At 38.4% G+C, this 25,347-nt stretch overlaps 2 protein-coding genes across 29 annotated transcripts in view; one reads left to right on the forward strand and one right to left on the reverse strand.

Annotated features, from left to right (window-relative positions):
• The window catches only part of NDUFB2 (NADH:ubiquinone oxidoreductase subunit B2), a 1,166,996-nt gene that overhangs the window by 547,576 nt on the left and 594,073 nt on the right, over positions 1–25,347 (reverse strand). The gene's annotated exons all lie outside the window — the stretch shown is intronic.
• Positions 1–25,347, forward strand: part of KDM7A (lysine demethylase 7A) — a 94,782-nt gene that overhangs the window by 22,639 nt on the left and 46,796 nt on the right. Inside the window, exons 2-3 of the mRNA XM_050782235.1 lie at positions 15,040–15,125; positions 21,953–22,070. Coding sequence (XP_050638192.1) covers positions 15,040–15,125; positions 21,953–22,070 — 204 coding nt within the window. The remainder of the gene's footprint in view (positions 1–15,039; positions 15,126–21,952; positions 22,071–25,347) is intronic.

The raw sequence follows: 25,347 nt of genomic DNA on the forward strand, positions 1-25,347 counted from the left end.
TCCCGCCTTAGCTTCCCAAAGTGCTGGGATTTTTAGACGTGAGCTACTGTGCCTGTCCAGGGCACTTAAAAAAAATGCTTTTTAAGAGAATGCTATAGAGCCAGTCCTTGCTTTGCAGGGTTCTGGTGTGCACTGATTTCAGTTACCATTAGATAACAACACTAGTTACCCAGGATTCAAATTTCAGTCACCATGGTCTGTTACCTATGAATGCGTAAAGTACTGACTCTTCTGCCAGCTCTTCAGTATGCAGATCAGAAGTCACTGCGAAAATAACAGGCACGCGTCTGTTCTTCAGTTTACACACACACAGGAGAGCGTGTTCTGCTGCCTCCTTGTCTCTCAGTATAAAGTTACATGACCTATTAGCAAAATAGATAGTCGAAAGTGGGAAGTGGCCAGTACAGATGAAACAGCAACAAAGAAACAAAAAGTGATAACCCTGGAAGTAAAATCCCATTGAGCATAAATGGAGTAATAAAATAAGTAACTGACAATGGGAACGCTGCCACTGCCACCATTTGTGGAACTCTAGACAGGCAGCCAGAGGCACTTAGTGAAGGCATGCTAAATGGCATAATGTTTTAAATTATAGTGTACTAAAGAAGTATTAGTTTTTACTATTTTTTCATTTCTCTACATATTATACCAACAGTAAGAGAGTTCTTAATGCTTTGACAAACATTTTTAAAGATCCGCAGAACAATTGTAATTTCTCCCATTGATTATTAAAATCACTTGGTGTGATTTCAGCTTGCATGGTTACTTTTATGGTCCTGCTCTACCGTGCAAAGCAAGGACCACCTATATTTTTCTTACATTTGCCAGTCGTTGATCATGTGACCTTTCATGGAAATTAAGAATTACAAAATGGCCAGGACTTTGGGAGGCCGAGGCGGGCGGATCACAAGGACAGGAGATCAAGACCTTCCTGGCCAACATGGTGAAACCCTGTCTCTACTAAAAATATAAAAATTAGCTGAGTGTGGTGGCACGTGCCTATAATCCCAGCAATTCGGGAAGCTGAGGCATGAGAATCGCTTGAACCCAGGAGGCAGAGGTTGAAGTGAGCCGAGCCTGGTGACAGAGTAAGACCCCATCTCAAAAAAAAAAAGGAATTACAAAATGGACTTTGGGGAACCTATAATGACAAATTATCTTTTGAATGGATCCAACATATGAATATGTTAAAAATCCTTCTTATACTTTATATACTTTACATATTGCCCTGACTTTTATGCTTTGAAATAGAATGGTCCAGAGCTTGCTGTTGACCTTTCCTGGCAACTCAGTGCCACCTATTTTGCTATTGATGGATACTTCTGATTTGTAATTGTATTGGAATTCTTTTTTTTTTTTTTTTTTTTTTTTTGGAGACAAGAGTCTCACTCTGTTGCCCAGGCTGGAGTGCAGTAGGATGATCTCAGCTCATATTGTCAGCTCCGCCTCCCAGGTTCAAGTGGTTCTCGTGCCTCAGCCTCCCAAGTAGCTGGTATTAAAAGTGTGCGCCACCACAGCCAGCTAACTTTTGTATTTTTAGTAGAGTTGGGGTTTTACCTTGTTGCCCAGGCTGGTTTTGAACTCTTGGCCTCAAGTAGTCTGTCCTCCTTGGCCTCCCAGAGTGCTAGGATTACAGGTGTGGGCCACCACTTCTGGCCATGTATTAAAATTCATTGAGATCTCTGGGTCATATATAAATTTCCACATAGGATATTTGTTACCAGTTATGACAAGATTTTTGTGGTTCAGACCCCTACTCTAACTCATCGTTCATCAAGAATGAAAAAACTTGCTTAGGATATTAAGTTCTCCTTAGAATGCTACCTTAGTTTCTGTTCTAGCAGAGAAGCTTTTAATATGAATGCTTTCTCTTGGCTTGACTTGGCTTGGTTTGTGATGTGTTTATTCCCCTTAGATACAGGCCCTGAAGACTATTTACGAGATGAGAAAGGTTAGTAGGAAAACTAGATCTACTTGATTTGCCTTAGTTGACTCTTGTCCATTGTAGTTGATTCATCACTAAGTGTCCTAGATATATAAGTTTTTGCTGTTATCTTTTATTCCAGGGTGTGATCTCTTATTCCTGTATATATTCAATCTTCTATAGGTTTCATTAGGCCCTAGAAAATATAGTTTTCCCTTCTATACTTGCAATGGGAAATAAAACTGTCAGCTGGATTGGAGAGTTTTAGATGATTATTCATCTTTAAATATCATATTTATTTTGTTTATAATTCATTTGTCTTCTTTTACTAGAAGAATATCAGATTCCTAATGTCAGATTAAGATAGGGACATTTAGGAACTACATGAAAAGAAAAGTAAATGGACATAATATATACATTTGTGATGAATAATAATACATTTGAATAATATATACATTTGTTTCTGTACAAGAGGATTATACTTGCCTGACTGTGTCCTTTTTCATTGAAAAAATGTATGGACATTTCAGAATAAATTCTTGAAAGAAAAAATAATTAGTTCTATACTGTCCCCCTCACATTCGTTTTCTATCCCTTTGTATTTGCAAAATTTGTATTTAAATGGGCTCCAAGATGGTAGCTCAAACGAATGTCTCCCTGATGTTCTTGGCATTCCTGCTTTGTGTCAATCAGTAAATATTTTGTGAGAATCCACTGTGTAATCAGCTTTAGGTAGATCTGTGGGCAGTGGGAAATTCTGAATTAAATATTACCCATGTCTTTAAGGAGCTTAAAATCCAACGAAGCTTTCATAGGAAGACACTGTAAATTTGGTGTCTTACTAGCCATTATGCTAGAGTTTTAGATCAATACTTCCTCAGTGCCGTTTCTCTGCTGAGATTGCTGCAAAAGAATCACCTGGGGAACTTGTTAAGAACAGAGATTATTGTGGCCTGGCGCGGTGGCTTATGCCTGTAATCCCAGCAGTTTGGGAGGCCGAGGCGAGTGGATCACCTGAGGTCAGGAGTTCGAAACCAGCCTGGCCAACATGGTGAAACCCCATCTGTGCTAAAAATACAAAAAATTAGCTGGGCGTGGTGGCTCATGCCTGTAATCCTAGCTGCTTGGGAGGCTGAGGCAGGAAAATTGCTTGAACCTGGGAGGTGGAGGTTGCAGTGAGCTGAGATTGTGCCATTGCACTCCAGCCTGGGCAACAAGAGTGAAACTCCATCTCAAAAAAAAAACAAAGCAGAGATTATTGGGCCACACTCATTAACTTTCCCTGTAGATGAAAGGTGGGGCTCAGGAATGTGTTTTCCTTTTTAAAAATAAACAATATACACTGCTGATTTCAAAAGGTATAGAGAAGGTTCTATGGTGAAAAGCAATTCTCTTCTCCATTCTATATCCATTCAGTTTTCTTTCCCAGAGGCAACTGCTGTTACCAATTTCTTGCATGTCCTTCCAGACATATACCTTGCATTTACAAACATAGGGATGGGGGGATCACATACAAACTGTTATGCCCCTGGCTTTTGTTGCTTTACAGCAAGCGTATCTTGGAGATCTTTCCATATTCCTACTTACAGAGCTGCATCATTCATTTGAAAGGCTGCCTTGTAGCAGCTTATAAAAGCTCTATAGGGGATTCTAACACACAGCCAGGTTTCGGAGCCACAGATAGACTGAGTGTTAAAGGGATTTAGAAAGTTTTCAGTGTGTTAATTCCTTATGTCTTGCGCTTCATGAGGAACTGGACTCAGTAAACATTTCATTGTACTTCTTGGTACTAACAAGCTTTTGTATAATGTTTCTTATAGAATTCATCAGTCAAAAATATGTGAAGGTAGTAGGGTGTATTTATTTCTTTATTGTTGAGACCCTGTGTGGTGGTCAAAGCAGCTAGAAACAGGAAGGTTTTCCCATTTTCCATCTCTGGGCTCAAGGTGCTTAGTGCTGTTTCACCTTTCCTTAGTGTTAAGGGAGGTGGGAATGGATAGAGAAGATAGAAAGCAGGTAGTAAATTACACCATAAAACTTGCTCTGCCAAAGGAATTATTTTTCTCTATGCGTCTTTCACTCTGATACCGTATTTAAGAGATGCACGTAAATATTCACATCTGTTGTAGAACTTCACATACATACTGTTATGTATTTACACACTTTAGATATATATTATGGATAGCATACTTGTTGCCTTTGTTAACTTGAAAACATTGCCAAGGAAACCTTTATGAAATTCATACTGTTTATCATCATGGCAAGTTTTTTCTTCCCTAAGATGAGTTACAAAGTTCTTATCAAATTCTCATATCATATTCATTTTGGGATGACATTTATTTGCTGTATCCAAGTTTATAAATAAAAGAATAGTCTTTATCTCCATGAAAATAGCAGACATACTGGGAACTGTTTGTATCCTAATTTCCTTAGTCTGTGTAGACATTCCTCATACCCAGCTAGCTAGGCAGAAAGTAGGCTGAGGAGTAAGAGAGTTCTGTTCACCACAGGACAGTGAAAAGTAAATATATTTAGCTCCTTGAATATTTCAGAAATGTAAAGCACCTCCTCCTTCTTTAGAACATTCTAATAAAAATTATTACCTTCATGAAATAATGAGTTGTGCTTATTTGTAAGGATGCATTCACCATTTGCATTTGTCGGTTACTCTGTGTCCAAGATGTCAGACGGTAAAGAGCAAAATAACAAGAATTTATGTACTCGAAGCAAATAATGTATCACCATACAAATCATATTGCTGTGTATATTTCACATATTCATTGTGGGACAAATTTAATTAGAAGCTTGTCAACAGGATTTTTAGCTTTTTGAGGGGTATGTTTTGTACCACTGAGTGCACATCTTGGCTCTTCAACCCCTTATTTCCTCTCATGTTCTTTGATCAATTCCTTTTTATACTCTCTTTCTCCCTTCACCCTTATTAACATACATTCTTTTAGTCAGCTGGTTGGAAATAACTCTGGAAGCCCTGGGACAGTTGGAAGCATGAGCCCTGCTGTTGGAAGTAGGAAAAGTGAACCATAAGTGAACCTTACGAGATTATTGTGAACCAAAGGAATTTCGTTCAGAGTATGCATTTAGTTCAGACCCCTTAAGCATATAGTGTGCCACTAAACGGCTTTAATGTGTCAATTATATAATCTTCACAAAAGTGGAAACATGCCATGAAGAAAACATGCTCAGTTTATAAAGAAAGCATTTAATTTTGTGGGAACAGTTTTATGTCAGCAAGAAAATAATAGAAGTTGGGTTTTTCTGAGCCACACATTTAATCATACATTACCAGTTTGATTTTTCACTGGAAATAATTCATACAAATTATAAATTTTTACATTAGCTGATATCTGGTAATGAAGTGATATATCTCAGGGTTAAAACATTGTATGAAACTATTAACAATTTAAAAGTGAAAATGCCAGTTGGCATTCTAGTATTTTTAGTAAGAATGTCAACTTATTAAGCTGATTAGTAAGCCTTATTTTTACTGGCTAGCAAAATAAGAATTTTGGACAACAAAACCATTGTTCTGTAGTTTCATTCTAAGCCTTTTATGTATATTAATTTTCGTAAAAATCCTTTGAGGGAGTTGCTGTTACTATTTCCCGTCTTTACAGATGAGGAGACCAAAAAAAAAAAACCCCCAGATAAAGTTACCCGAAGTCACACAGCTTACTAAATGGGTTAGCTAGGATTCTAACACAGGCAGACTGACTCTAGAGAGATTGATTTTTCTCAAGTCCACCATTTGAAATTAATTAAAAATGGAAAACACACTCCCTTTTTTTTTCTTGAAGCATAGCCATTTGAGTGCCTGGTATGTGCTCTAAAGAGACATTCTTGAAGAAAAAAAATATAAAGCTCAATCACAAAAGCCTAGTTCCTGTTTGGGTTCAAACCTCATAGCTAATAAGCTGTTGATTAGGGCATCGTTGGCTGACTGGAACCTGGTAGAGCCATGATAATAATAATAATAGCTGCTGTTTATGACTTAGTATGTTTACTGTGCCATTGCTTACTGTAGGCTTAGTCCCACGCTTTACATACTGACATACATTGTCCTGCTTAATCCCAGGGGAATGCCTGCTCCTCAGGCAGGTGAAGAAACTTGCTCCAAGTCAAAACAAGTAGAGCTGGAAATCAAATCAAGTCTTTCTAATTCTGCAATCTATGCATCCCATTGAAGCCAGTTGATACTTGTTTATCTGGTATCATGGAAGTAGTAGACTGAAGAGACCTTGCCTCTCCTATAGCTGTTTCCCTAGACCTAAACTGACCCCAGAATCAAGATAGGAAAGGAAACATGAAGAGCAAGCTGTCAGCTATCCTCTGTATTCCCGAAGTTTATTCACCTCAAAGGCCACTCCCCATCCTCCTTTGTTAATAGGACTTTAGGGGTACACAATGACTCAGTCCTCTCATTATGTCACATGTCACAATGAAGAAATTGAGTAGTTAGGTGCTTTGGATGAGAAGGTAAATTTCTGATACACAGGTGAAAACTTGAAGCAAAATTTCAGATGTATGAATTTCATTACCACAGCCTTCTACTGTCTAAGGAAAGATGAAAGTTGTACTTTACATGTTGAAAGATCTTTCCCTTTTTATCAACTGTTGCCTTTAGTTCCTGTAGAAAATTCTTTAAAAAATTCAAACAGAATAGAATTTTAAAAAACTTTGCCACAATGTATTGGTTTTCAAGTAAGGTTGCAGCACAGTTAATAGTCAACAAAAATTTACTGTGATCATCTGGTACTTGGTATTGCGAGAGAAATCTTAAGGAGCTCAGTTCAGGGAACAGCAGGGTATAAAAATTGCTCAATATTAAACAGTGTTAGGCCATAAATCAGTGGAAATGTGTTTGTTTATTTTTTCCCTACTCTCTTCTTTTGATAGGAAATGTGTATCAGTAAAATGTCAAAGGACTTTCTGTGGTGTGATTAAGTGAAGTATCATCAAGGAGGAGGAATTTGGGGCTTTGAAGACTAGGTAGTGTAAGATTGTTCAGTGAAGAATGGGGAGAGTATCTGAAGCAAGAGGAATATCTAATGAAGTCCACTGACAGTAAGATCTGAAAGAATTTGGCCACCCACTCTTCTAACACCAAGAGTAGAGAATATAAATGAGAGTATTATCCGAGAGGAAAAAAGAGGATGTTTGGCTGATCCTAGGGAATTTCGGTTAGTCATTAATTCAATTCAGTTCTCATCAAGTGTCAAAAAAAAAAAAAAAAAAATGCCAGCTTAGCAACAATTTCAGAAGATTAAGACAATGGAAAGTGCTAAAGTTGTCACTGCCCCACTCACCAAATGGCAGTGAGGCTGTTGTATAGATGGAAGCTATTCAGCAAAGGTCAGATTGTCACCCTGTAGGAAAACACCTCCCTTGTGCCCTCACACACAAAGTGGTCTAATAAACTGAACATTTTGCTGTTAGGAAAAAGTGTGACAGTCTGTATATGAAGGAAAGTTTTACAAGAGAAATAAATGGAGTGAAAGAGACTGAAGAAGGTTATGTGTCAGGTTTGAAAGTGATTCTTAGAAAATTTGCTTTCAGAGTTGTGCATTTTGTGTGTCCTACTGCATTTGCTTTTAACATATCTGTTATAGCTATCATGATTCTAGCAATTTTTTAGTAGGGAGGCAGTGAGTGAAGGATGGAGTGGGTGATCAAGAGAATGGGGAGAAGTTATGCCTCCCTCTGAGAGAGAAACGGAAGTGTAGGCAGTAGTTCCTTTTGGTTCCTTTCAAAGACCTGAGATAATTCTTGGTTTAGGAACGTTAACTTTTTGTGTTTAATTTTATTTTTTAAAATTATATTTTGTATGGTTAATTTAAATGGACTGTTTTTCAGATTTACTGGTTTACCAGATTTACTGTTTTTATTGATATACCAAATTTACTATTGTGTTGAAATTCAAAATAAATGTAGCTATAAATGTTTTACCAGTTGATTAGAACTGACCCAAACCTGAAGGCTTCACTGACATTTAATAAAACATTATATAGGGTGAGGTGGGATGATAAGTAGACACTAGAGAGAGGAACTCATACATCATTGAAGATTAATAGTCATGTTTAGCCTGAGGTGTTCTTAACCAATTGAAATGTCCCTTTCTCCCCTTTTTTCCCTAACCCTCGTGGGAGTCATTCTGATTTATGTATCTTAGATGTTCATGGGGAGTTTATGATATACTGATTTAGGTTTTTCAGGACACATCTAACATTTTTTTCTCTAATTCTTTTGGTGTCACAACACTTCTTAGGAGTGAGGAATGTGGCCATGGTCAAGGTGAGACGAGACAAACCAGGAGTTTCTATAGAAAAAGTACCAACTTGGCATCTTTTAACATTGAGTTTCTGTTTTGGTGGGAGTATGTAGCACCTATTTCTTTTGACACTTAATGAACCTTGCATTTAAAATCAGGGAAGTTTGGTTTTGAACTTGTTTTATTGAATGCAGAGATAGCTCTCATGCATCTTTTCACTTATCTGCAGTGATCTTTTTGTTGCCCCACTTTAGCCACACACTGTTTCCACACTTGAATCTTACCACTGTTATAGATGATGCTACCTCAGAAATGCCAGATTCTGAACATTCTACTCTTTGGGCATAATCTCTCCTCCTTATAGGTCAGTTGCTCAAGCATGCCGTGGACTTAGTGCTGGGAGCCATTGAGACCCCTCAGATCATCTCACCATTTTCTCACTACCTTCTGTCTTCACATCTTTTTTGACCGCTTACATTTCACGGGTATCTTTTAATTTCCTTGTAAATATCAGGAACTCCTTTTCTGGTCTTTACCTACAAAAACCCTGACTCTGGATGAATCCAGTTTCCTACTCTGGGTCTGCACCACATGGGTGAACATTGTTGAAAAAAAAAATCACATAAATACATAGAAATGGTTTTGTATTAGGCTGTTTTTGCATCATTATACCTGAGGCTGAGTCATTTATAAAAAAGAAGTTTAATTGATTCTTGGTTCTATAGGCTGTACAGGAAGCATGGTGCTGGCATCTGCTCCTGGTGAGGCCTCAGGAAGCTTTCAATCATGGCAGAAGGCAAAGGGGGAGTAGGTGCACCCATGGTGAGAACAGGTGCGAGAATGGGAGGGAGGTGCTATACATTTTTAAACCAGATCTCATGAGAACTTACTGACTATCCCTAGGACAGCACAAGACGTTCCTGAGGGAATCTGCCCCCATGACCCAAACAGTTCCCACCAGGCTCCACCCCCAACATTGTGGATTACATTTCAGCATGCGGGGTGTGTGTGTTGGGGGGGGGTGGGGACAGACATCCAAACTGTATCAGGTTTGGAATTCATTGTCTGTCTGGAATCTCAGGTGGATTTGGACTCTCAACACTAGCTAGCAATGTTATTGTGTTTCTTAGTCTTTCGTTCTACAGATCAACCCTTTTATACTTCCCTCTCTACCTTTTTCCATACTCTGCTGAGTGTCTCACACTAAACTTAGCTGGGAAAAATAGAAGCCCTTAGACTGTAGTATGAAGACTAGTTTATCTTCTTTTTCGTTTGTCCTGTGTGCTTTTGGTGTCAGATCTAAAAAACCATATTCTGATCCAAGCACTTGAAGACTTACTCTTTTTTTTTTTTTTTTAATTTTTATGTATTTTTTGAGACGGAGTCTCGCTCTGTTGCCCAGGCTGGAGTGCAGTGGCTCGATCTTGGCTCACTGCAAGCTCCGCCTGCCGGGTTCACGCCATTCTCCTGCCTCAGCCTCCCCACTTGCCACCATGCCTGGCTAATTTTTTGTATTTTTAGTAGAGACGAGGTTTCACCATGTTAGCCAGGATGGTCTCGATCTCCAGACCTTGTGATCCGCCCGCCTCAGTCTCCCAAAGTGCTGGGATTACAGGCGTGAGCCACTGTGCCCAGCCGAAGACTTACTCTTATGCTTTATTTCAAGAGTTTTATAGTGTTAGCTCTTATCTTTATCATCCATCTGAGTTAATTTTTCTATATGGTGTGTGATAGAGGTCCAAACACATTCTTCTGCATGTATGTTGTCCCATACCATTTGTTGAACAGACTCTTCTTTCCCCCTTGAATGATCTTGAGACTCTTGCCAAAAATCGATTGGCCACAAATGTAAGAGTTTATTTCTGGACTCTCAGTTCTATTTGGTGTGTCTGTCCTTACGCCAGTACCACACTGTCTAGATTACCATAGCTTTGTTAAGTAAGTTTGAAGTCGGGAAGTGTGAATCCTCCATCCAGTGATTCTTTTTTTTTTTTTTTTTTTTTTTTTTGAGACGGAGTCTTGCTCTGTCACCCAGGCTGGAGTGCAGTGGCCGGATCTCAGCTCACTGCAAGCTCCGCCTCCCGGGTTCACGCCATTCTCCAGCCTCAGCCTCCCGAGTAGCTGGGACTACAGGCGCCCGCCGCCTCGCCGGGCTAGTTTTTTGTATTTCTTAATAGAGACGGGGTTTCACCGTGTTAGCCAGGATGGTCTCGATCTCCTGACCTCGTGATCCGCCCGTCTCGGCCTCCCAAAGTGCTGGGATTACAGGCTTGAGCCACCGCGCCCGGCCCATCCAGTGATTCTTAACCTTTTCTTTGGGTTACAGGAAACTTTTTGAGTTTCTTATAAGAAACTATGGACCAAGGGAATTGTATGTAAAGATATATAAAATTTTGTATAACATTTATGTATTGAATTGGAAATTTATAGTCTTTCAGTTAAAAAATGAATTTCTAAACAATTAACATATTTACCTTTTGCTTTCTATGGGAAAAGTGATGTAAATTCAAATTGGACAAATAAACTTGTGTTCTACTCAAAAGCAAAATGTAATAGCTTGATTTAGTTATGTGGATTCAGTATTCAAGCAGCAATGTCATGTTATTTGTTAACATCTTTTGGTTTTGACCTTTTGGGATTGTGGCAAGCTCTACGCAGACTCTCAAAGACTTGACAGTAGCAAGTGTCCTAGAGTTCTCTCAGGTGCGAGTGGGCTTGTTTTTGCATATCCAGAGGCCTCTGATATATTGCTCTTGATATTTTGTTGTGGTTATTAGATTAATACATTTCAAGATTTTTGCCTAATTTTTTACATGGTTGTGGATAGAATTTTAATTGTGAAATTTAGTATTTTAATTGTGTATTAATTGTGTATTGTGTGTTTTTATTTAGTATTTTAATTGTGGAATAAGAATAGAGGAAGTGTGTCTAAAACATACATCTAGAGTTTAATCAATAATTATAAAATATATACCCATGTAATAATCATCTAGAACCTCAGGACACCACTTGCCATCCTTTCTAGATGACAGTCCTTAGAGGAAACCACTGTCCTTTCAAGATCCATCTCTTCCTTGTTTTTTAAGATAGCTTTATTATCCCTAAACAGTATACTTCAGCTTTCCCTAGTTCTGAGTTTTCTGCGTACATAGAAATATGTACTCTTTTATGTCTTTTTAAAATTTAACTCAATGTTGATTAACTTGTAGAATTCATTCATTTATTGTGTTTTTTTATTTTTATTACCATATAGAGTTCTGTTATGAGAATATACTGTATCCATTTTATTATTTATAGACTTCACAAATAATGATTCTATAAGCAGCTCTGTATAGGTAGGTATCCTGGTGCACATGTGCCTGAGTTACTTTCAGTTGTGTTTACCTAAAAAAGGATTTGCTTGGTCATGGAATAATCATAGAGCGTATGATTCTTCAGCTTTAGTGCAAAATTGTTTTCCAACATGGCTGTATCAAACTCTCAGTTTAAAGTTCCTATTGCCCCACATCATCTTCAACACATGGTATCATCAGGCTTTTTAGTTTTAGCGGGGTCTTTTGGGTATGTCGTGGTATTTATTGTGCTTTTAGTTTATATTTCCCCCAGTTATAAGGTTGTACACCTTTTTATGTGTGATTCGGCCACTTAGAGTTCCTTTTATGATGTGCCTATCCAAGTATTTTGTTCATTTTTCTATTTTTTTTTTTTTGTATTGATTTGTAGGAGTTCAGTATATTCTGGGTATAATTCCTTTGGTGGCCACCTGTATTGTAATGTCTTCTGCTAATCTGGCTTATCATTTCAGTCTTTATAGTTTAATGAATTGGAGTTTATTTTAATATGGCTGAAGTTACCAGTTTTCACCTTTATGGACAGTGCTTTTTGTGTTTTAAGATAATCCTTCCTGTCATAAAGTCATAAAGATATTTTCTATATTACGTTATACAACCTTTGTACTTTGTGTTTTATGTGTGTTTAGGTTTATCATCTACTTTGGAATAAATTTTTATGTTATGAGATAGATGTCTAATTTTATTTTACTTCCTTTAAAGAGATATATAAATATTTCTTTTTATATATAAATATATATCATTTATGGATATATAAAATATCAAGCATATTTTGTACAAATATCTTTTATATAAATATGTGTATGTTTCTTTTTATTTTAACAAAGATATATATATATATATATATATTTATTTTTTTTTTTTTTTTTGACAGAGTGTCACTGTATCGCCCAGGCTAGAGTGCAGTGGTGTGATCTCGGTTCACTGCAACCTCCGCCTCCTGGGTTCAAGCGATTCTCCTGCCTCAGCCTCCCAAGTAGCTGGGATTACAGACATGCGGCAACATGTCTGGCTAATTTTTGTGTTTTTAGAAGAGGTAGGGTTTCGCCATGTTGGCCAGGCTGGTCTCAAACGCCTGACCTCAAGTGATCTGCCCACCTTGGCCTCCAAGAGTGCTGGGATTACAGACATAAGCTACCCCGCCAGGCCAATATATCTTTTTTAAAATAAAAAGATACATGTATATAAGATGTTGATATAAAAGCTATATAAAAAGTGTCCAGGACCTTATATTGAAAAGTTTGTTCTTGCTGTATGCTCTTCCGTGCCCTCCTGTTACACACGAGTGCACACATATACATGGATCTGGTTTTGGGCACTGGCATCTGTTTCATATTGCCTTGATTCCTAGAGCTTTAGAATAAGTCTTGATACTTCGTAGAGTTTTAGAGTGGTGGGTTTGTTTTGTTTTTGTTTTTGTTTTCTGTGAATGCTTTGCATATTCTTGGCCCTGTACATTTCCATATTAATTTTAGAACCAGTTTGTCAGGTTCTACTGATCTGGATTGGAATTAAATTGAATCTATAAATCACTTTGAGGAGAATTAGTATCTTTACATGATTGCACCTCAAACCCATGGTCGTGATGTATATCTCCCTTTATTTAGGTTTTCTTTAAAGTCTCTCAGTAATATTTTATACTTTACCCTAAAGAAGCCTTGCATAGTTTTTGTTAAATTTATTCCAGTGTACTTGACCTTTTTTTTTTTTTTGAGATGGAGTCTTGCTCTGTCTCCCAGGCTGGAGTGCAGTGGCGCCATCTCTGCTCACTGCAAGCTCCGCCTCCCGGGTTCACGTCATTCTGCCTCAGCCTCCCGAGTAGCTGGGACTACAGGCGCCCGCCACCACGCCGGGCTAATTTTTTGTATTTTTAGTAGGGATGGGGTTTCACCGTGTTAGTCAGGATGGTCTCGATCTCCTGACCTCATGATCTGCCCATCTTGGCCTCCCAATGTACTTGACATTTTAATGCAGTTGTACATGGTATGTTATTTCACTTTTTAGCTTTATATCATTGGTATATGGAACTAGGTTTTTCTATATACTAATCTTTAGCAATCTTTTTCTCGATTCTTACGATTTCTCTATAGATTCTTTTGCATTTTCTGCTTGCGTAACCATAGCATTTGCAGATGACAGCTTTTTTTCTAATCCCTATACCTTTTAATTCTTTTCCTTATTTTACTGTACCAGTTCAATCCTCTAGCACAGTGTTCACCGGAAGTAGTAATAGGAGGTGTTCTTGGTTTTTTTTTTTTTTTTTTTTTTTTTTGAGATGAAGTCTCACTCTGTCGCCTACTGCAACCTCTGCTGCCCAGGTTCAAGCAATTCTCCTGCCTCAGCCTCCCAAGTAGCTGGGATTACAGGTGCCTGCCATCGTGCCCGGCTGATTTTTGTAGTTTTAGTAGAGATGGGGTTTCACCATGTTGGCCAGGCTGATCTTGAACTCCTGATCTCATGATGCCACCCGCCTTGGCCTCCCAAAGTGCTCGGATTACAGGCGTGAGCCAACACACCCAGCCGCTGTGTTCTTAATATCAGAACGACTGCTTCATGTTATTTGCATAGGATATTTTAGAAGTATCCTTTTCCAGATTATGGAAGTATCCTCTAAGCTAGCTAAGAGGTTTTATTGTTTACTTTTTAATCCTACGTAAATGTTGAATTTTATCAAATACTTGTCCTGAATCTTTTTAAGTGGTCATATGATTTTTTTTTCCTTTAATCTAATAATGTGGTAAGTTTCACTGATTAAGATTTTTAGTGTTAAAAAGCATCTTGTATTCCTGTGATAGACCCAACTTGGTATTTGCATCTTTACTCATAAATGAGGGTGACCTATAATTCTTTCCAAGTTTTGGTACCAAGAACTTATGCTGTCAGGAAATGAGTTAGGAAGCAAATCCTTTTTTGCTGCTCTCTGGAGTAAATTTGATATAATATTAGATTTATTTGTTCCTTGAATATTTGATAGAACTTGCATTTTTTAAGGTTTTTTGTCTATTCTTTTTGTAACTTCTTGAGGTAGATACGTAGCTTATTAATTTCAGCCTCTTTTTTTCTAACAGATGCATTTAGAGCTATATGTTTCTGTTTACAAGTTCTTCATCCCACAAGTTGTGTCATATTGTATTATCGTGGTTCACATTTTAATATATCTTTTGACTCATTTTATTGACATTTTATAACAGGTGACATTTACATAATGGTTGAGGATTTTATGACTTATTTTGTTGTTTCTGATGTCTCTACTGCTGCTAGGAGAGAATTACTTTGAGTATAATATATTCTCCCTCATGCTCACTTAGCAAGTTTGTAGAGAACAGAATAAAATTTATCTTTATATGTGTTTCTCTGCTCTACAAAAATGTGTTGGTGAGGCGGTTGTACATTTCTCAGCTAAATTCCATCCACTGTATTATAGTTAAGTGAATATTTTCAACTTACTTACATATTGATTTTGTTTTTCTTTGTCTTAGCTGTGTTGGAGTAGAAGAACATCATGCTGTTGACATTGACCTGTATCACTGTCCCAACTGTGCAGTTTTACACGGTTCCTCCTTGAGTAAGTACTAGATGCTTAAATAAAAATTGACATTTCAGAAAAATCGAGATTTCAAATTTACATGTACATGTTGATACTTTAATGATACTCTGACGAGTTATATTATATCCATCAAGAACTGTAGGGACAGATTTTGCTCAAGGTATTTAGGTTGTTGTTTTTGTCTCATTAAGTCGAAAGATTAAGGGGGAGAATGTACTGTCAGTCTTAATTGCCAGTGCAGAGTCCCCAAACTCAACTACATAGTTTGATATCTTTCAATTTGAGAAATGTGGTAAAGTAAAATTTTTCTGTTTCTGGAATCTGATTTCGCTTGTTTTGCTCTCTTCACAAATAGAAGATCTTCAGTAGTATTTTGGGAGAGTATGCAGAATAAGACTTCAATACACTCATATGCCTTATATTTTAAGGAGAAAATGAGAGCGTTGATAAGCTAAAATATTACTTATATTTTCTGAATTTGGTTGCTATATTGAGTATGGCCTGGAGTCCTGCCCAGCCATCCTCTCTGCCTGAAACCCCTTTCTGAGATCTGAGGAAGTAGAGATACAAGGACACACCAGACCGTGTTTCTGACCACACTCTTGTTTCTAAGAAGGGAGAGCAAAGCCAGGGAACCCTCAGGCGTCTTTTGGAGTGGACCAACATCACACTTAAAATGATATGTATTTTCAGCTTTTTACAGATGCTTCAGAATCTTTTACAGATGCTTCAGAAGAATACATCGAAATATTGCTATTGTGCAAATATGAGAGAAAAAGGCTTGGATTATGTTATAATTTTTTTTTTTTTTTTTTAATTCGAGACAGGGTCTTGCTCTGTCACCTATGCTGGAGTGCAGTGGTGCTATCATAGCTCACTGCAGCCTTGACCCCCTGGGCTTAAGTGATCCTCCTGCCTCAACCTCTGGAGTAGCTGGGACCACAGGCATGCTTCACCACGCGCAGTTAATTTTTTGATATTTTGTAAAGACAAGGTCTCACTTTGTTGCCCAGGCTGGTCTCGAACTCTGCCTCAGACTCTCAAAAGTGCTGTGATGACAGGCATGAACCACCACACCTGGCCTTTAATAACTATTTTGACATTTTAGGCTGCAGACTAGCACTTTTATATTCACAGAATTAAAGGGAAAACTATAGGCTTTGTCATTTTAAAACCTTTGCCTGAACATACCTTGATATACACACTTGGTGGGTTGGTTTTAGGTAACTTACATGACCTCTTTATTTTACATGCAGCTTTTTCCCTAGTAGTTTTTTCCAATAGAGTAGACATTTATATAGAGTTATATTTTTTCAAAAGAGACTTACTGGCAACTGACTGCTCATTTGTTTTGTTAGAAATATTAGTAATGTTTCTAATGTCTTTGTAAGATACTTTAAAAATTTAAGCTAATTGAATACATTAAAGTATTTCCTTTTAAAATAGAGGCTATTCCTTTTGTTAAGTATACAGCATAAAACTTGAGGTTAGCAAATTGGTAGAACTGTTACATGTGTAATTGACTAGTTTATTGTCATAAATGTTTTTAAATGATCTTTCTCTGGCTAGCACTGAGTATGTGATATATAACTTGAAATAATTGTTGACTGGGAGTAACTCTTGGAGAAAGTAAATAAATAATATGGTGTTGTTATCTCAAGGGAGACTTAACTAAAATTTATAGCAGTTTTAGTTTAGAATTTAAGTATATAGTCCCAAAATGAAATAATTTGAATTTAACTTCTGTGAAATATTAAGTTACTATGAGGCAGAATAATGTGATACACTGCTTTATTTTTCCTTTATGATTTAATTTTGTAAAAAACGTGTTATACTCACTAAATTGATTACACAATCCATAATGGATCGCGACTTCACTGTGAATAATTATGCTTCAGAGAGAAGTTTGCCTATGCTTCTCATCCCTGAAGAACGTAAGACCAGGCATTGGCTATCTTCTGGGCAGACGTCCAACTCTGAGTACTTGCAGGGAAAATGCCCAAAATCCAGTCATCTGTTTTATCTTGATTTAAGGCTCACCTTCCCTCCTCCTCCACTTCTACTCGCAACTTGGTTAATCCCTTTTGATCCCTTTCCGTCTGCTATTAAGCCTTTTTTTTTTTTTAATTCATTTTTTTATTTTTTGAGACGGAGTCTTGCTCTGTCGCCCAGGCTGGAGTGCAGTAGCGCAGTCTTGGCTCACTGCAACCTCTGCCTCACAGGTTCAAGCAATTCTTCTGCCTCAGCCTCCCGAGTAGCTGGGATTACAGGTGTGTGCCACCATGCCTGGCTAATTTTTGTATTTTTAGTAGAGATGGAGTTTCACCGTGTTGGCCAGGCTGGTCTCGCCTCGGGCTCTCAAAGTGCTGAGATTATAGGCGTGAGCCACTGCGCCAGGCCTATTAAGCCTGTCTTACTTGCTACCTGGGTTTCCTGTTGGTTTCAGAGATCCCCAGGAGTCCTTATTATTGATACCATTTAGCCAGTATAATAACTACTTAATATGGTGAATTTAGACTTGACCCTCTTAATGGGAATTAAGAACTCTATTTGAGGGCAGGTATCAAAAAACAGCCAAATAACTTAAATATATATTCTCTATCTTCTTTAGGCACATGCAATCCAAACACAAAATTTTCTCCTTTCCCTTTAACCATTACTAAAATATTCCTTCACTAGCCTCCTTCCTTTAAGAAATTCAGTCAGCTGTTATACAGTGGCTGATTTTATGATTAGCATGTTGGCCCAATAGGACAATTGTATCCTTCTGTTAACCTCCTCCAAGTCAGCACATTTAAAAGGAAATGATAGTGATTGGCAGCTTATTATATGGTAGGCACTATAGTGGGTAAGTAAGTACTTGACCTATGTTGTCTTCTTCGATATTTATAACAACTCCGTGTGAGAAATGAGAAATATGATCTAGCTAGCCCTTTTATGTAGCTATTTGGCAGAGTTGGAGTTTGAATCCCTAGCCATCTAATTCCAAAGCTGATGCACTTCACTGATTAATCTCTTCTGCAAAAATGAAAATTAACTACTGGGGTTGCTAAGGTAGGAGGATTGCTTGAGCCCAGGAGCTCGAGGCTGCAGTGAACTGTGATTGCGCCACTGTACTCCAGCCTGGGTGACAGAGGGAGACCCTGTCTTAAAAAAGAAAGAAAATTTTAAAATGCAGTATCATACTTTACCTATCAAATGGACTGCTTTAAAAAAAAAAAAAAGTACTTTTGCCCATTGTTTACCCAGGGGTATGAAATACGGTTCTTGTATAATACTGGTAAGGAAAGTAAGTTACTAGTACCACTTTTTTGGAAGCAGTTTTGTAATATGTAGCAATTATCTTTAAAATGTTGATCTTTCTTCTAGCATTTCTTAGAATTTATTCTGAGGAATTAATCAGGGAAACATATACAAACATGAATCTCAACTTTGAAGAAAGATTCAGAATGAACTAAATACTTAAGAATCAAAAAAATGATTATAATATGGTATATCTACATCTTAAAATTGTAGTCTGTTTTAAATATTTAATAAGGAGAAAATGCTTGTGATATAATAAGAAAGATAAGCAGGATAAACATTGTGATCCCAGTTGAAGATAAAATGGAGTTATGGGCTGGGCTTGGTGGCTCACACCCGTAGTCCCAGCACTTTGGGAGGCCAAGGTGGGTGGATCACAAGGTCAGGAGATTGAGACCATCCTGGCCAACATGGTGAAACCCCATCTCTACTAAAATACAAAAAAAACCACTAAAAGCCGAGTGTGGTGGTGCACGCCTGTAGTCCCAGCTACTCGGGAGGCTGAGGCACGGGAATTGCTTGAACCTGGGAGGCAGGGGTTTCTATGAGCCGAGATCGTGCCATTGTCCTCCAGCCTGGCAACAGGGTAAGACTCCATCTCAAAAAAAAAAAAAAAAAAGAAATGGAGTTGTGTATCTATATATAGCTGAAAAAAATCTGGAATTAAATACACTCAAATTTTAGGAGTGATTTTAAATGAGAAAAAATAACATGCAAAGGATGCCTTAATGGAATTTCCTAGGAAGTTTGCTTTGTGATTCTAAATTTTTCTTGTGAGTTTTTTGGTTTTTTTGGGTTTTTTTAGTGGAACTTGACCTCTTCCATATTGAAGATTTGGCTACCGTAAGTTACTTGGGAATCTTGTTTTAGACTCTTAGATAGGAATAAGCCTGATTTCCACCTTTATTAATTATTGTGACTTCTTATTCACGTGAGGACCCAATGTTTTTGTATTACTATGATCTTTGTAAGGCAGGAAAGGTTTAAAATAACTTGGAATCATAAAGTTGTTTTCCCCAAAATATTATTGTTATGAAAATGTTCAAACATATAGGAAAAATTGGATGAATTTTACAGCAAGCACCTATAAGCCTTATCATCTAGATTCTACTGTTATTAACATTTTCATTATATGTTTTACCACATGTCTATCCATGTAACTGTTCTGTCTACCCATCTTACTTTTTTGGATGCATTTCTAAATAAATTGCAGACGTCAGTACATTTTCCAGACTCATAGAGGTTTTAGGCTTAAGAGTAATTTTCAAGCTTAAAAAAAAAATTAAAACTGAAATTGTACATTGATAGAACGCACAAGAGCTGTAGGTAGTGCCAGTCTGCTGGAAAGAGGAATGAGGTCCAGAGATTAACCCTTGGCTTTTTCTCCATTGCCCCTTTGTGAAGGGTTCTTCCACACAGTTTGAAAATTAGCAGTTTAATCCACCGCTTAATTCCTACATTGAGGAATCTGGATCCAGCGGTGTTAAGTGACCTGCCCAAGGTTGCAGAGAAAGCTATTGGCTGAACTAGGAATCAAATCCAAGTCTTCTGATTTCGATTGCTGTGACTACTCAAGGTCATAGCCTTCCAGAGCTGTAGAATTACAGGGTCTTAGCATTGGAATGAATGAAGTTATTTATTTTGTCATCCTACCTGTCTTTCTTTAATTATGACTCAGTCACCTGCTCTTTTTTATGTCAGTATAACTGTGCTTATTTGGGGATAAGTCTTCACATGAAAGAGGGAGGAATGATGCTATTAGAATAGATTTCTGATGTGAGATGAAGGCCCTGTCCTGAGAAGATGATTTGGATTATCTGGATAATCATTAGGACCTAATGTTCTGATGAAAATCATAATTGTATATAATTTGGAAATTGTATAGTATCTGTAAGTGTGGACATTATAAAAGGCTCCATCTGCTGATTTGAATTCCTTGCTTTAATTTTAAATATTTTGAAATAAAAAGGGTAGGTTTTAAAAATCCACAGTTAATTGTCTCTAATTGCAGCATTACAGTAAGCAAAATTCTCAGGCCTGGAAATGCATTAAAAACTTGAGTGTTTTCAACCCCTCCATCCTCAGGATAAAACACTAAGGCTCGGGGCTGGTTGCAGAGCAGCCTTAGGACCCTGGGACCAAGGGGCAGACCCTGCCCAAGGATGCAGGCCTAAGCCGGGCCTCACACTCACAGTGTAAATGTCTCTCTGGCCACCATGCGTTACATGTACCTGTGTATATATGTGGGGAGGCTGTGCACACGAGCGAGGGGTGAGTGGCCATGGCTGTGGGCAGCATCCACACGGTTAGCCGTGCATGCACTTTGTGGCCCCTTTGCAAGGGGTGGAGGGTACTGGAAGTGGGAGGGGGCAAGGTCTGCTATCAGGAGTTACTGTAAAAACAAGAACTGGAAGCTGGTGTTTCTGGTACTGGGTAAAATGATTCTACCTCTGGGGATAAGGATCCACATTCGCTCTATTACGATGGGCTCTTTTACCCCACTTCTAGTCCCCTGGGCGTGGGAGCAAAATTGTGATCTTTCCTAGGAGTTTGGATGCCCCATATTTGTGTCCTCGCCAGCTCTTTGGCCACCTTTCAAGCCCCGGTGTTCAAGCTCAGAGAGGATGAAGGGGCATCTGGAGGGTCCACGAGATGGGCCCTCACCAAATGCCTTGGCCGCCGGCCGGCAGCCCTCTGTGATGTGTGTGCAGAGTGAACAGAGGACTCAGGTTTCAGAGGAGCTAGTGCAGAGCACCCTCATCCTGTAGAGTTCATGCACTCCCCTCCGTGCTACCTACCTCCCCATTTCTGTTTCGGTTTTAAGACAATGAAGCAGCATTCACTGGGTGTAACATGAAGGGATAAAAACGAAGGAGAAAGAGTTGGGGATGGGATGTCTAAGGCAGGAGTTGACATCAGGCAACCAAAGAAATGAGTTTTGGGGAGGGACACAACTCCCATCCCAGTTTCCTTCCCATGGCTGCATGTTAAGATGGATGCATGGAGAGACCATCTGCCTGGCTCTCTGTCTTCATTCTCCACGCAGCCTGGTGATGGCAGGCCTGGGTTTGGATTTCAGAATCCGAGCTCCGGGCTCCACTCATGTGGCAGCAAGACCGCTTTGTTCCAGTGTTTAGAAACACACCTGTATTTGATTCTCAACCATGGGAGCACTCGCTGCACTGGGAGGTGGGAGGTGGTTGGGAAAGTTGCAGGAAAACCTTTGTCTTCCATCCTTCCGACCCATGGTGGAAATTCACGCCATGGATTTTTAATGGATCTTTTGTTCTAGGCAGCTGGGAATAGACATGGTACTTACCTTAGAGTTTTCCAATTTATCTCAATTTTATATGGCTTGTGATTCATTTTCTTAATCCAAATATATATAAACGTGTGTGGTCTTAAAAACAAACAAAAAAAAACTCGAATGTTTTTAATGTATTTACAATTATTATTTCTGATTATGTTGGATATAATGATTAGAAAGCATATAGTATCACCAGTTACCAAAATCATTTTTTTTAAATCTTTTAAAAATCCAGTGAAAAAGAGGAGGAACTGGCACAGGCATGACTACACAGAAATTGATGATGGTTCCAAACCAGTGCAAGCTGGAACTAGAACTTTCATTAAGGAATTACGCTCTCGAGTCTTCCCAAGGTATGGAAACTTACTCTGATAAAAGAAAACGTAAGAATGTAAGAATGTCGTCTCATAGAGTGGTATTACGTAAAGGCAATGTTTTCAAACTTAGGCTGCAACCCATTATTGTCCTCAGCCACCTTTTCACCTTTTTACTTCCTTAATGAAATGGAAAAGTATCAGTACATTCCAAGTAATAGGTGGAAGTAAGTAAGCATATTTTCTTGGAACTTTTGTTACATGTATATGCACACTGGGTCACCCTATAAAAACATTTAGGTGTGGGCCACAGTCCAAAAAGTTTGAAATACGCTAACCTGAGGGAGTTGTTCCCAGTACTTGGTTCCTTATGATATGCAGCTGCTGCCTGTTTTATTTAATTTTGCCTCACCTTCTCCTGTTTTCCCAACTCTGCTTTTTCTCCATTGCTTTTATATGCATCTTTGCCCTAGGTCCACCAGAAGCACACACAACCACTGCAGGAGTGGGCTTTTTGATTTTTAAAAAAATAATGGAATATATTTGAGTTGTCTGGCTCAAAGAGAGTCGAAAGCATTATAAAGCATTTAATCATGCTAATTTGGATCATTTCCTACTCACTGCCTGACATCTATTTCAAGTGATAATGCTTAATAGACTTTTACACAAGATCATAGCCAGGCTTGTTAAAGAGGGGAAGCACAATTTAAATTTAAATCACAGTATCACATGCAGCTTATTATGGAATTATTTCAGATCCTGAAATGATAAAACCCCTGCTATTTCTCCTTAGTCTTTAGAATTCCTCTCTAGCCCCCTGCCCCTTAATCCTTACACAGAAACATAATGATAAGCATCATTGGCTTATCATTCAGGTCTGTTGAGAGACAGAAAGAACACATATTTAAAATGTAGTGTTTCCACATGATTTTTGTGGTGTTAAATACCCTATTCTCAAATATTCTTTTTTATCAGTTTCCAAGTTGTAGGAGAAATGTTCGCATGTTTTCTTTTTTATTGGCTCATGCTTGATTGGTTTGGCACCTAGGCCCAAAGTTTTCAGTCTGGTTCTGTTGGTGGGCCTGCGAGAGGTTTGTGAGCTCCCTAAAATGAATGGTATGTATAATTTAGTGTCAGTTGGGAGTGTCCATTTCTCAGGGAGAGGAGCTATAGCTTTCTTTTTTTTCCAAATAGGTTTCTGACACAAAAATGTAGTGTTAGAAACACTGGCCTAATAATTTATGTGACTTTACTGCCAGTGACCACAAATGAGAACAGGTTATAGAGACGATCACAAATGTCCAAAATGTAATTACTATTAGTTCGGGATCTTTGGGTTTTAATGCCATAAAGCTTTATATCATTTCAAACCATAGTAGAATAGCAATAATTGTTAAATTACACATACTCAATATGATTAACACAGAAGCGTATAAAGTGAATGAGTTATCTTTCCCCTCCCCTATTTTAAGACTTAGTGTAAGTTTTTTGAGACCCTTTTCTACATAAAAACATTAAAACATTTGTGTATATGGATGTATGGATATATATAATGTTCTTAAAATGGGATTATGTTATGCATAGTGTTGTACAATTTGCCTTTTTTACTCTTATATTTCAGATATCCTTCCATACCTATGCATAGATTTACCTCACTTCCTAAATGCTGTGTAGTATGCAGTAATCTATAGGTACCATAATTTGCTTAACCATCCCCATATGATATATGTTTAGTTTGTCTCCAGATTTTCCTCTTGCAAAAAATGTACCTATATTTTAAACACTTGTCATTATATATGTTTGATCAAAAGAGGAAGTAAAACACCAAACATTTGAGATCAGGGAATACAAGTGATTTAAAATTCTTCTTTAGATTGAAGTTGAAGGAATTATTTAATCCTCAGAGGTTGGGGGAAGGAGGGACAGTTGTGGATGCTTATTGGGGAAACTGAGAGGTAATACAGAGCTCCAGTTCAGTAGATGAGTCAAGTGAAGAAGAACAAGAATATCTAGGAGAGGACTCTTAGTTTTCTTAGGCCTCAGACTTGCCGTTGCCTTATGGAGAGGATTGGAAGATGGGAGCCCAGTAATTCGGAGAACCAGCATCTGCTTTTTCTCCTGTCTTCTTGCCACCTAGGCAGCAGGTGACATCAGATAGTTAAGATCTGATTGTAGAAGTGGAGACTATTGTGTTTTAACCTTTAAGGCAAGTGTCACACTTAGTTTTGAATGTATAGCAGCTATATCCTGCGAGCAATTGGGAGGTAAAAACTGGAATGCCCCATTGGAAGAGATCTGGTGGGCAAAGGGACAAACTACACTTATGTTAATGTAATGCCTGTAATCTGTTGGTCATCAGAGAGGGCAACTGGAGATCCAACCATTCTTGGCTTAAAGTTACTACCTGGTATTAAGACTTACTAGGCCCAGTGCGGTGGCTCACACCTGTATTCCCAGTACTTTGGGAGGCCAAGGTGGGCGGATCACAAGGTCAGAAGATGAAGACCATCCTGGCTAACACAGTGAAACCCATCTCTACTAAAAATACAAAAAATTAGCTGGTCGTGGTGGCAGGCACCTGTAGTCCCAGCTACTCGGGAGGCTGAGGCAGGAGAATGTCCTGAACCCAGGAGGCGGAGCTTGCAATGAGCTGAGATCGTGCCACCGCACTCCAGCCTGGGCAACAGAGCGAGACTCCATCTCAAAAAAAGGACTTACTAAATACTGGTTATAACGGATCATTTAAATCGGTAGTTTTCAATGGGAGCGTTTTGGACACTTGTCTCAGTGGGCAGGGACCAGGGATGCTAGTCATCTTCCAGTATGCAGAATAAGAATTAATTGTTCTGTGTTCCATTAGACTTTAGATAGTTGTATAGAATTTTATAGTCAGATAAAATCTGACTAGTTTTTGTTTTTATTTATTTATGTATTTATTTATTTTTGAGATGGAGTTTTGCTCTTGTCACACAGGCTGGAGTGCAGTGGCGCAATCTCCGTCTCCCAGGTTCAAGCGATTCTTCTGCCTCAGCCTCTCAAGTAGCTGGGATTACAGATGCCCACCACCACACCCAGCTAATTTTTGTATTTTTAGTAGAGACGAGGTTTCATCATGTTGGTCAGGCTGGTCTCGAACTCCTGATCTCAGGTGATCCACTCACCTCAGCCTCCCAAAGTGCTGGAAATTACAGACGTGAGCCACCGCGTCTGGCCTGACTAGTTTTTATTCTAATGCACACTCTACCTTTTGTTCTCCCAAATTTCTACACAGCCTGTATCAAGTGGCTTCTGGTGTTTCTACTTAACTTAAATCTAA

Source organism: Macaca thibetana, chromosome 3, assembly GCF_024542745.1.
Source record: "Macaca thibetana thibetana isolate TM-01 chromosome 3, ASM2454274v1, whole genome shotgun sequence".
Classification (NCBI taxonomy): Eukaryota; Metazoa; Chordata; class Mammalia; order Primates; family Cercopithecidae; genus Macaca; species Macaca thibetana.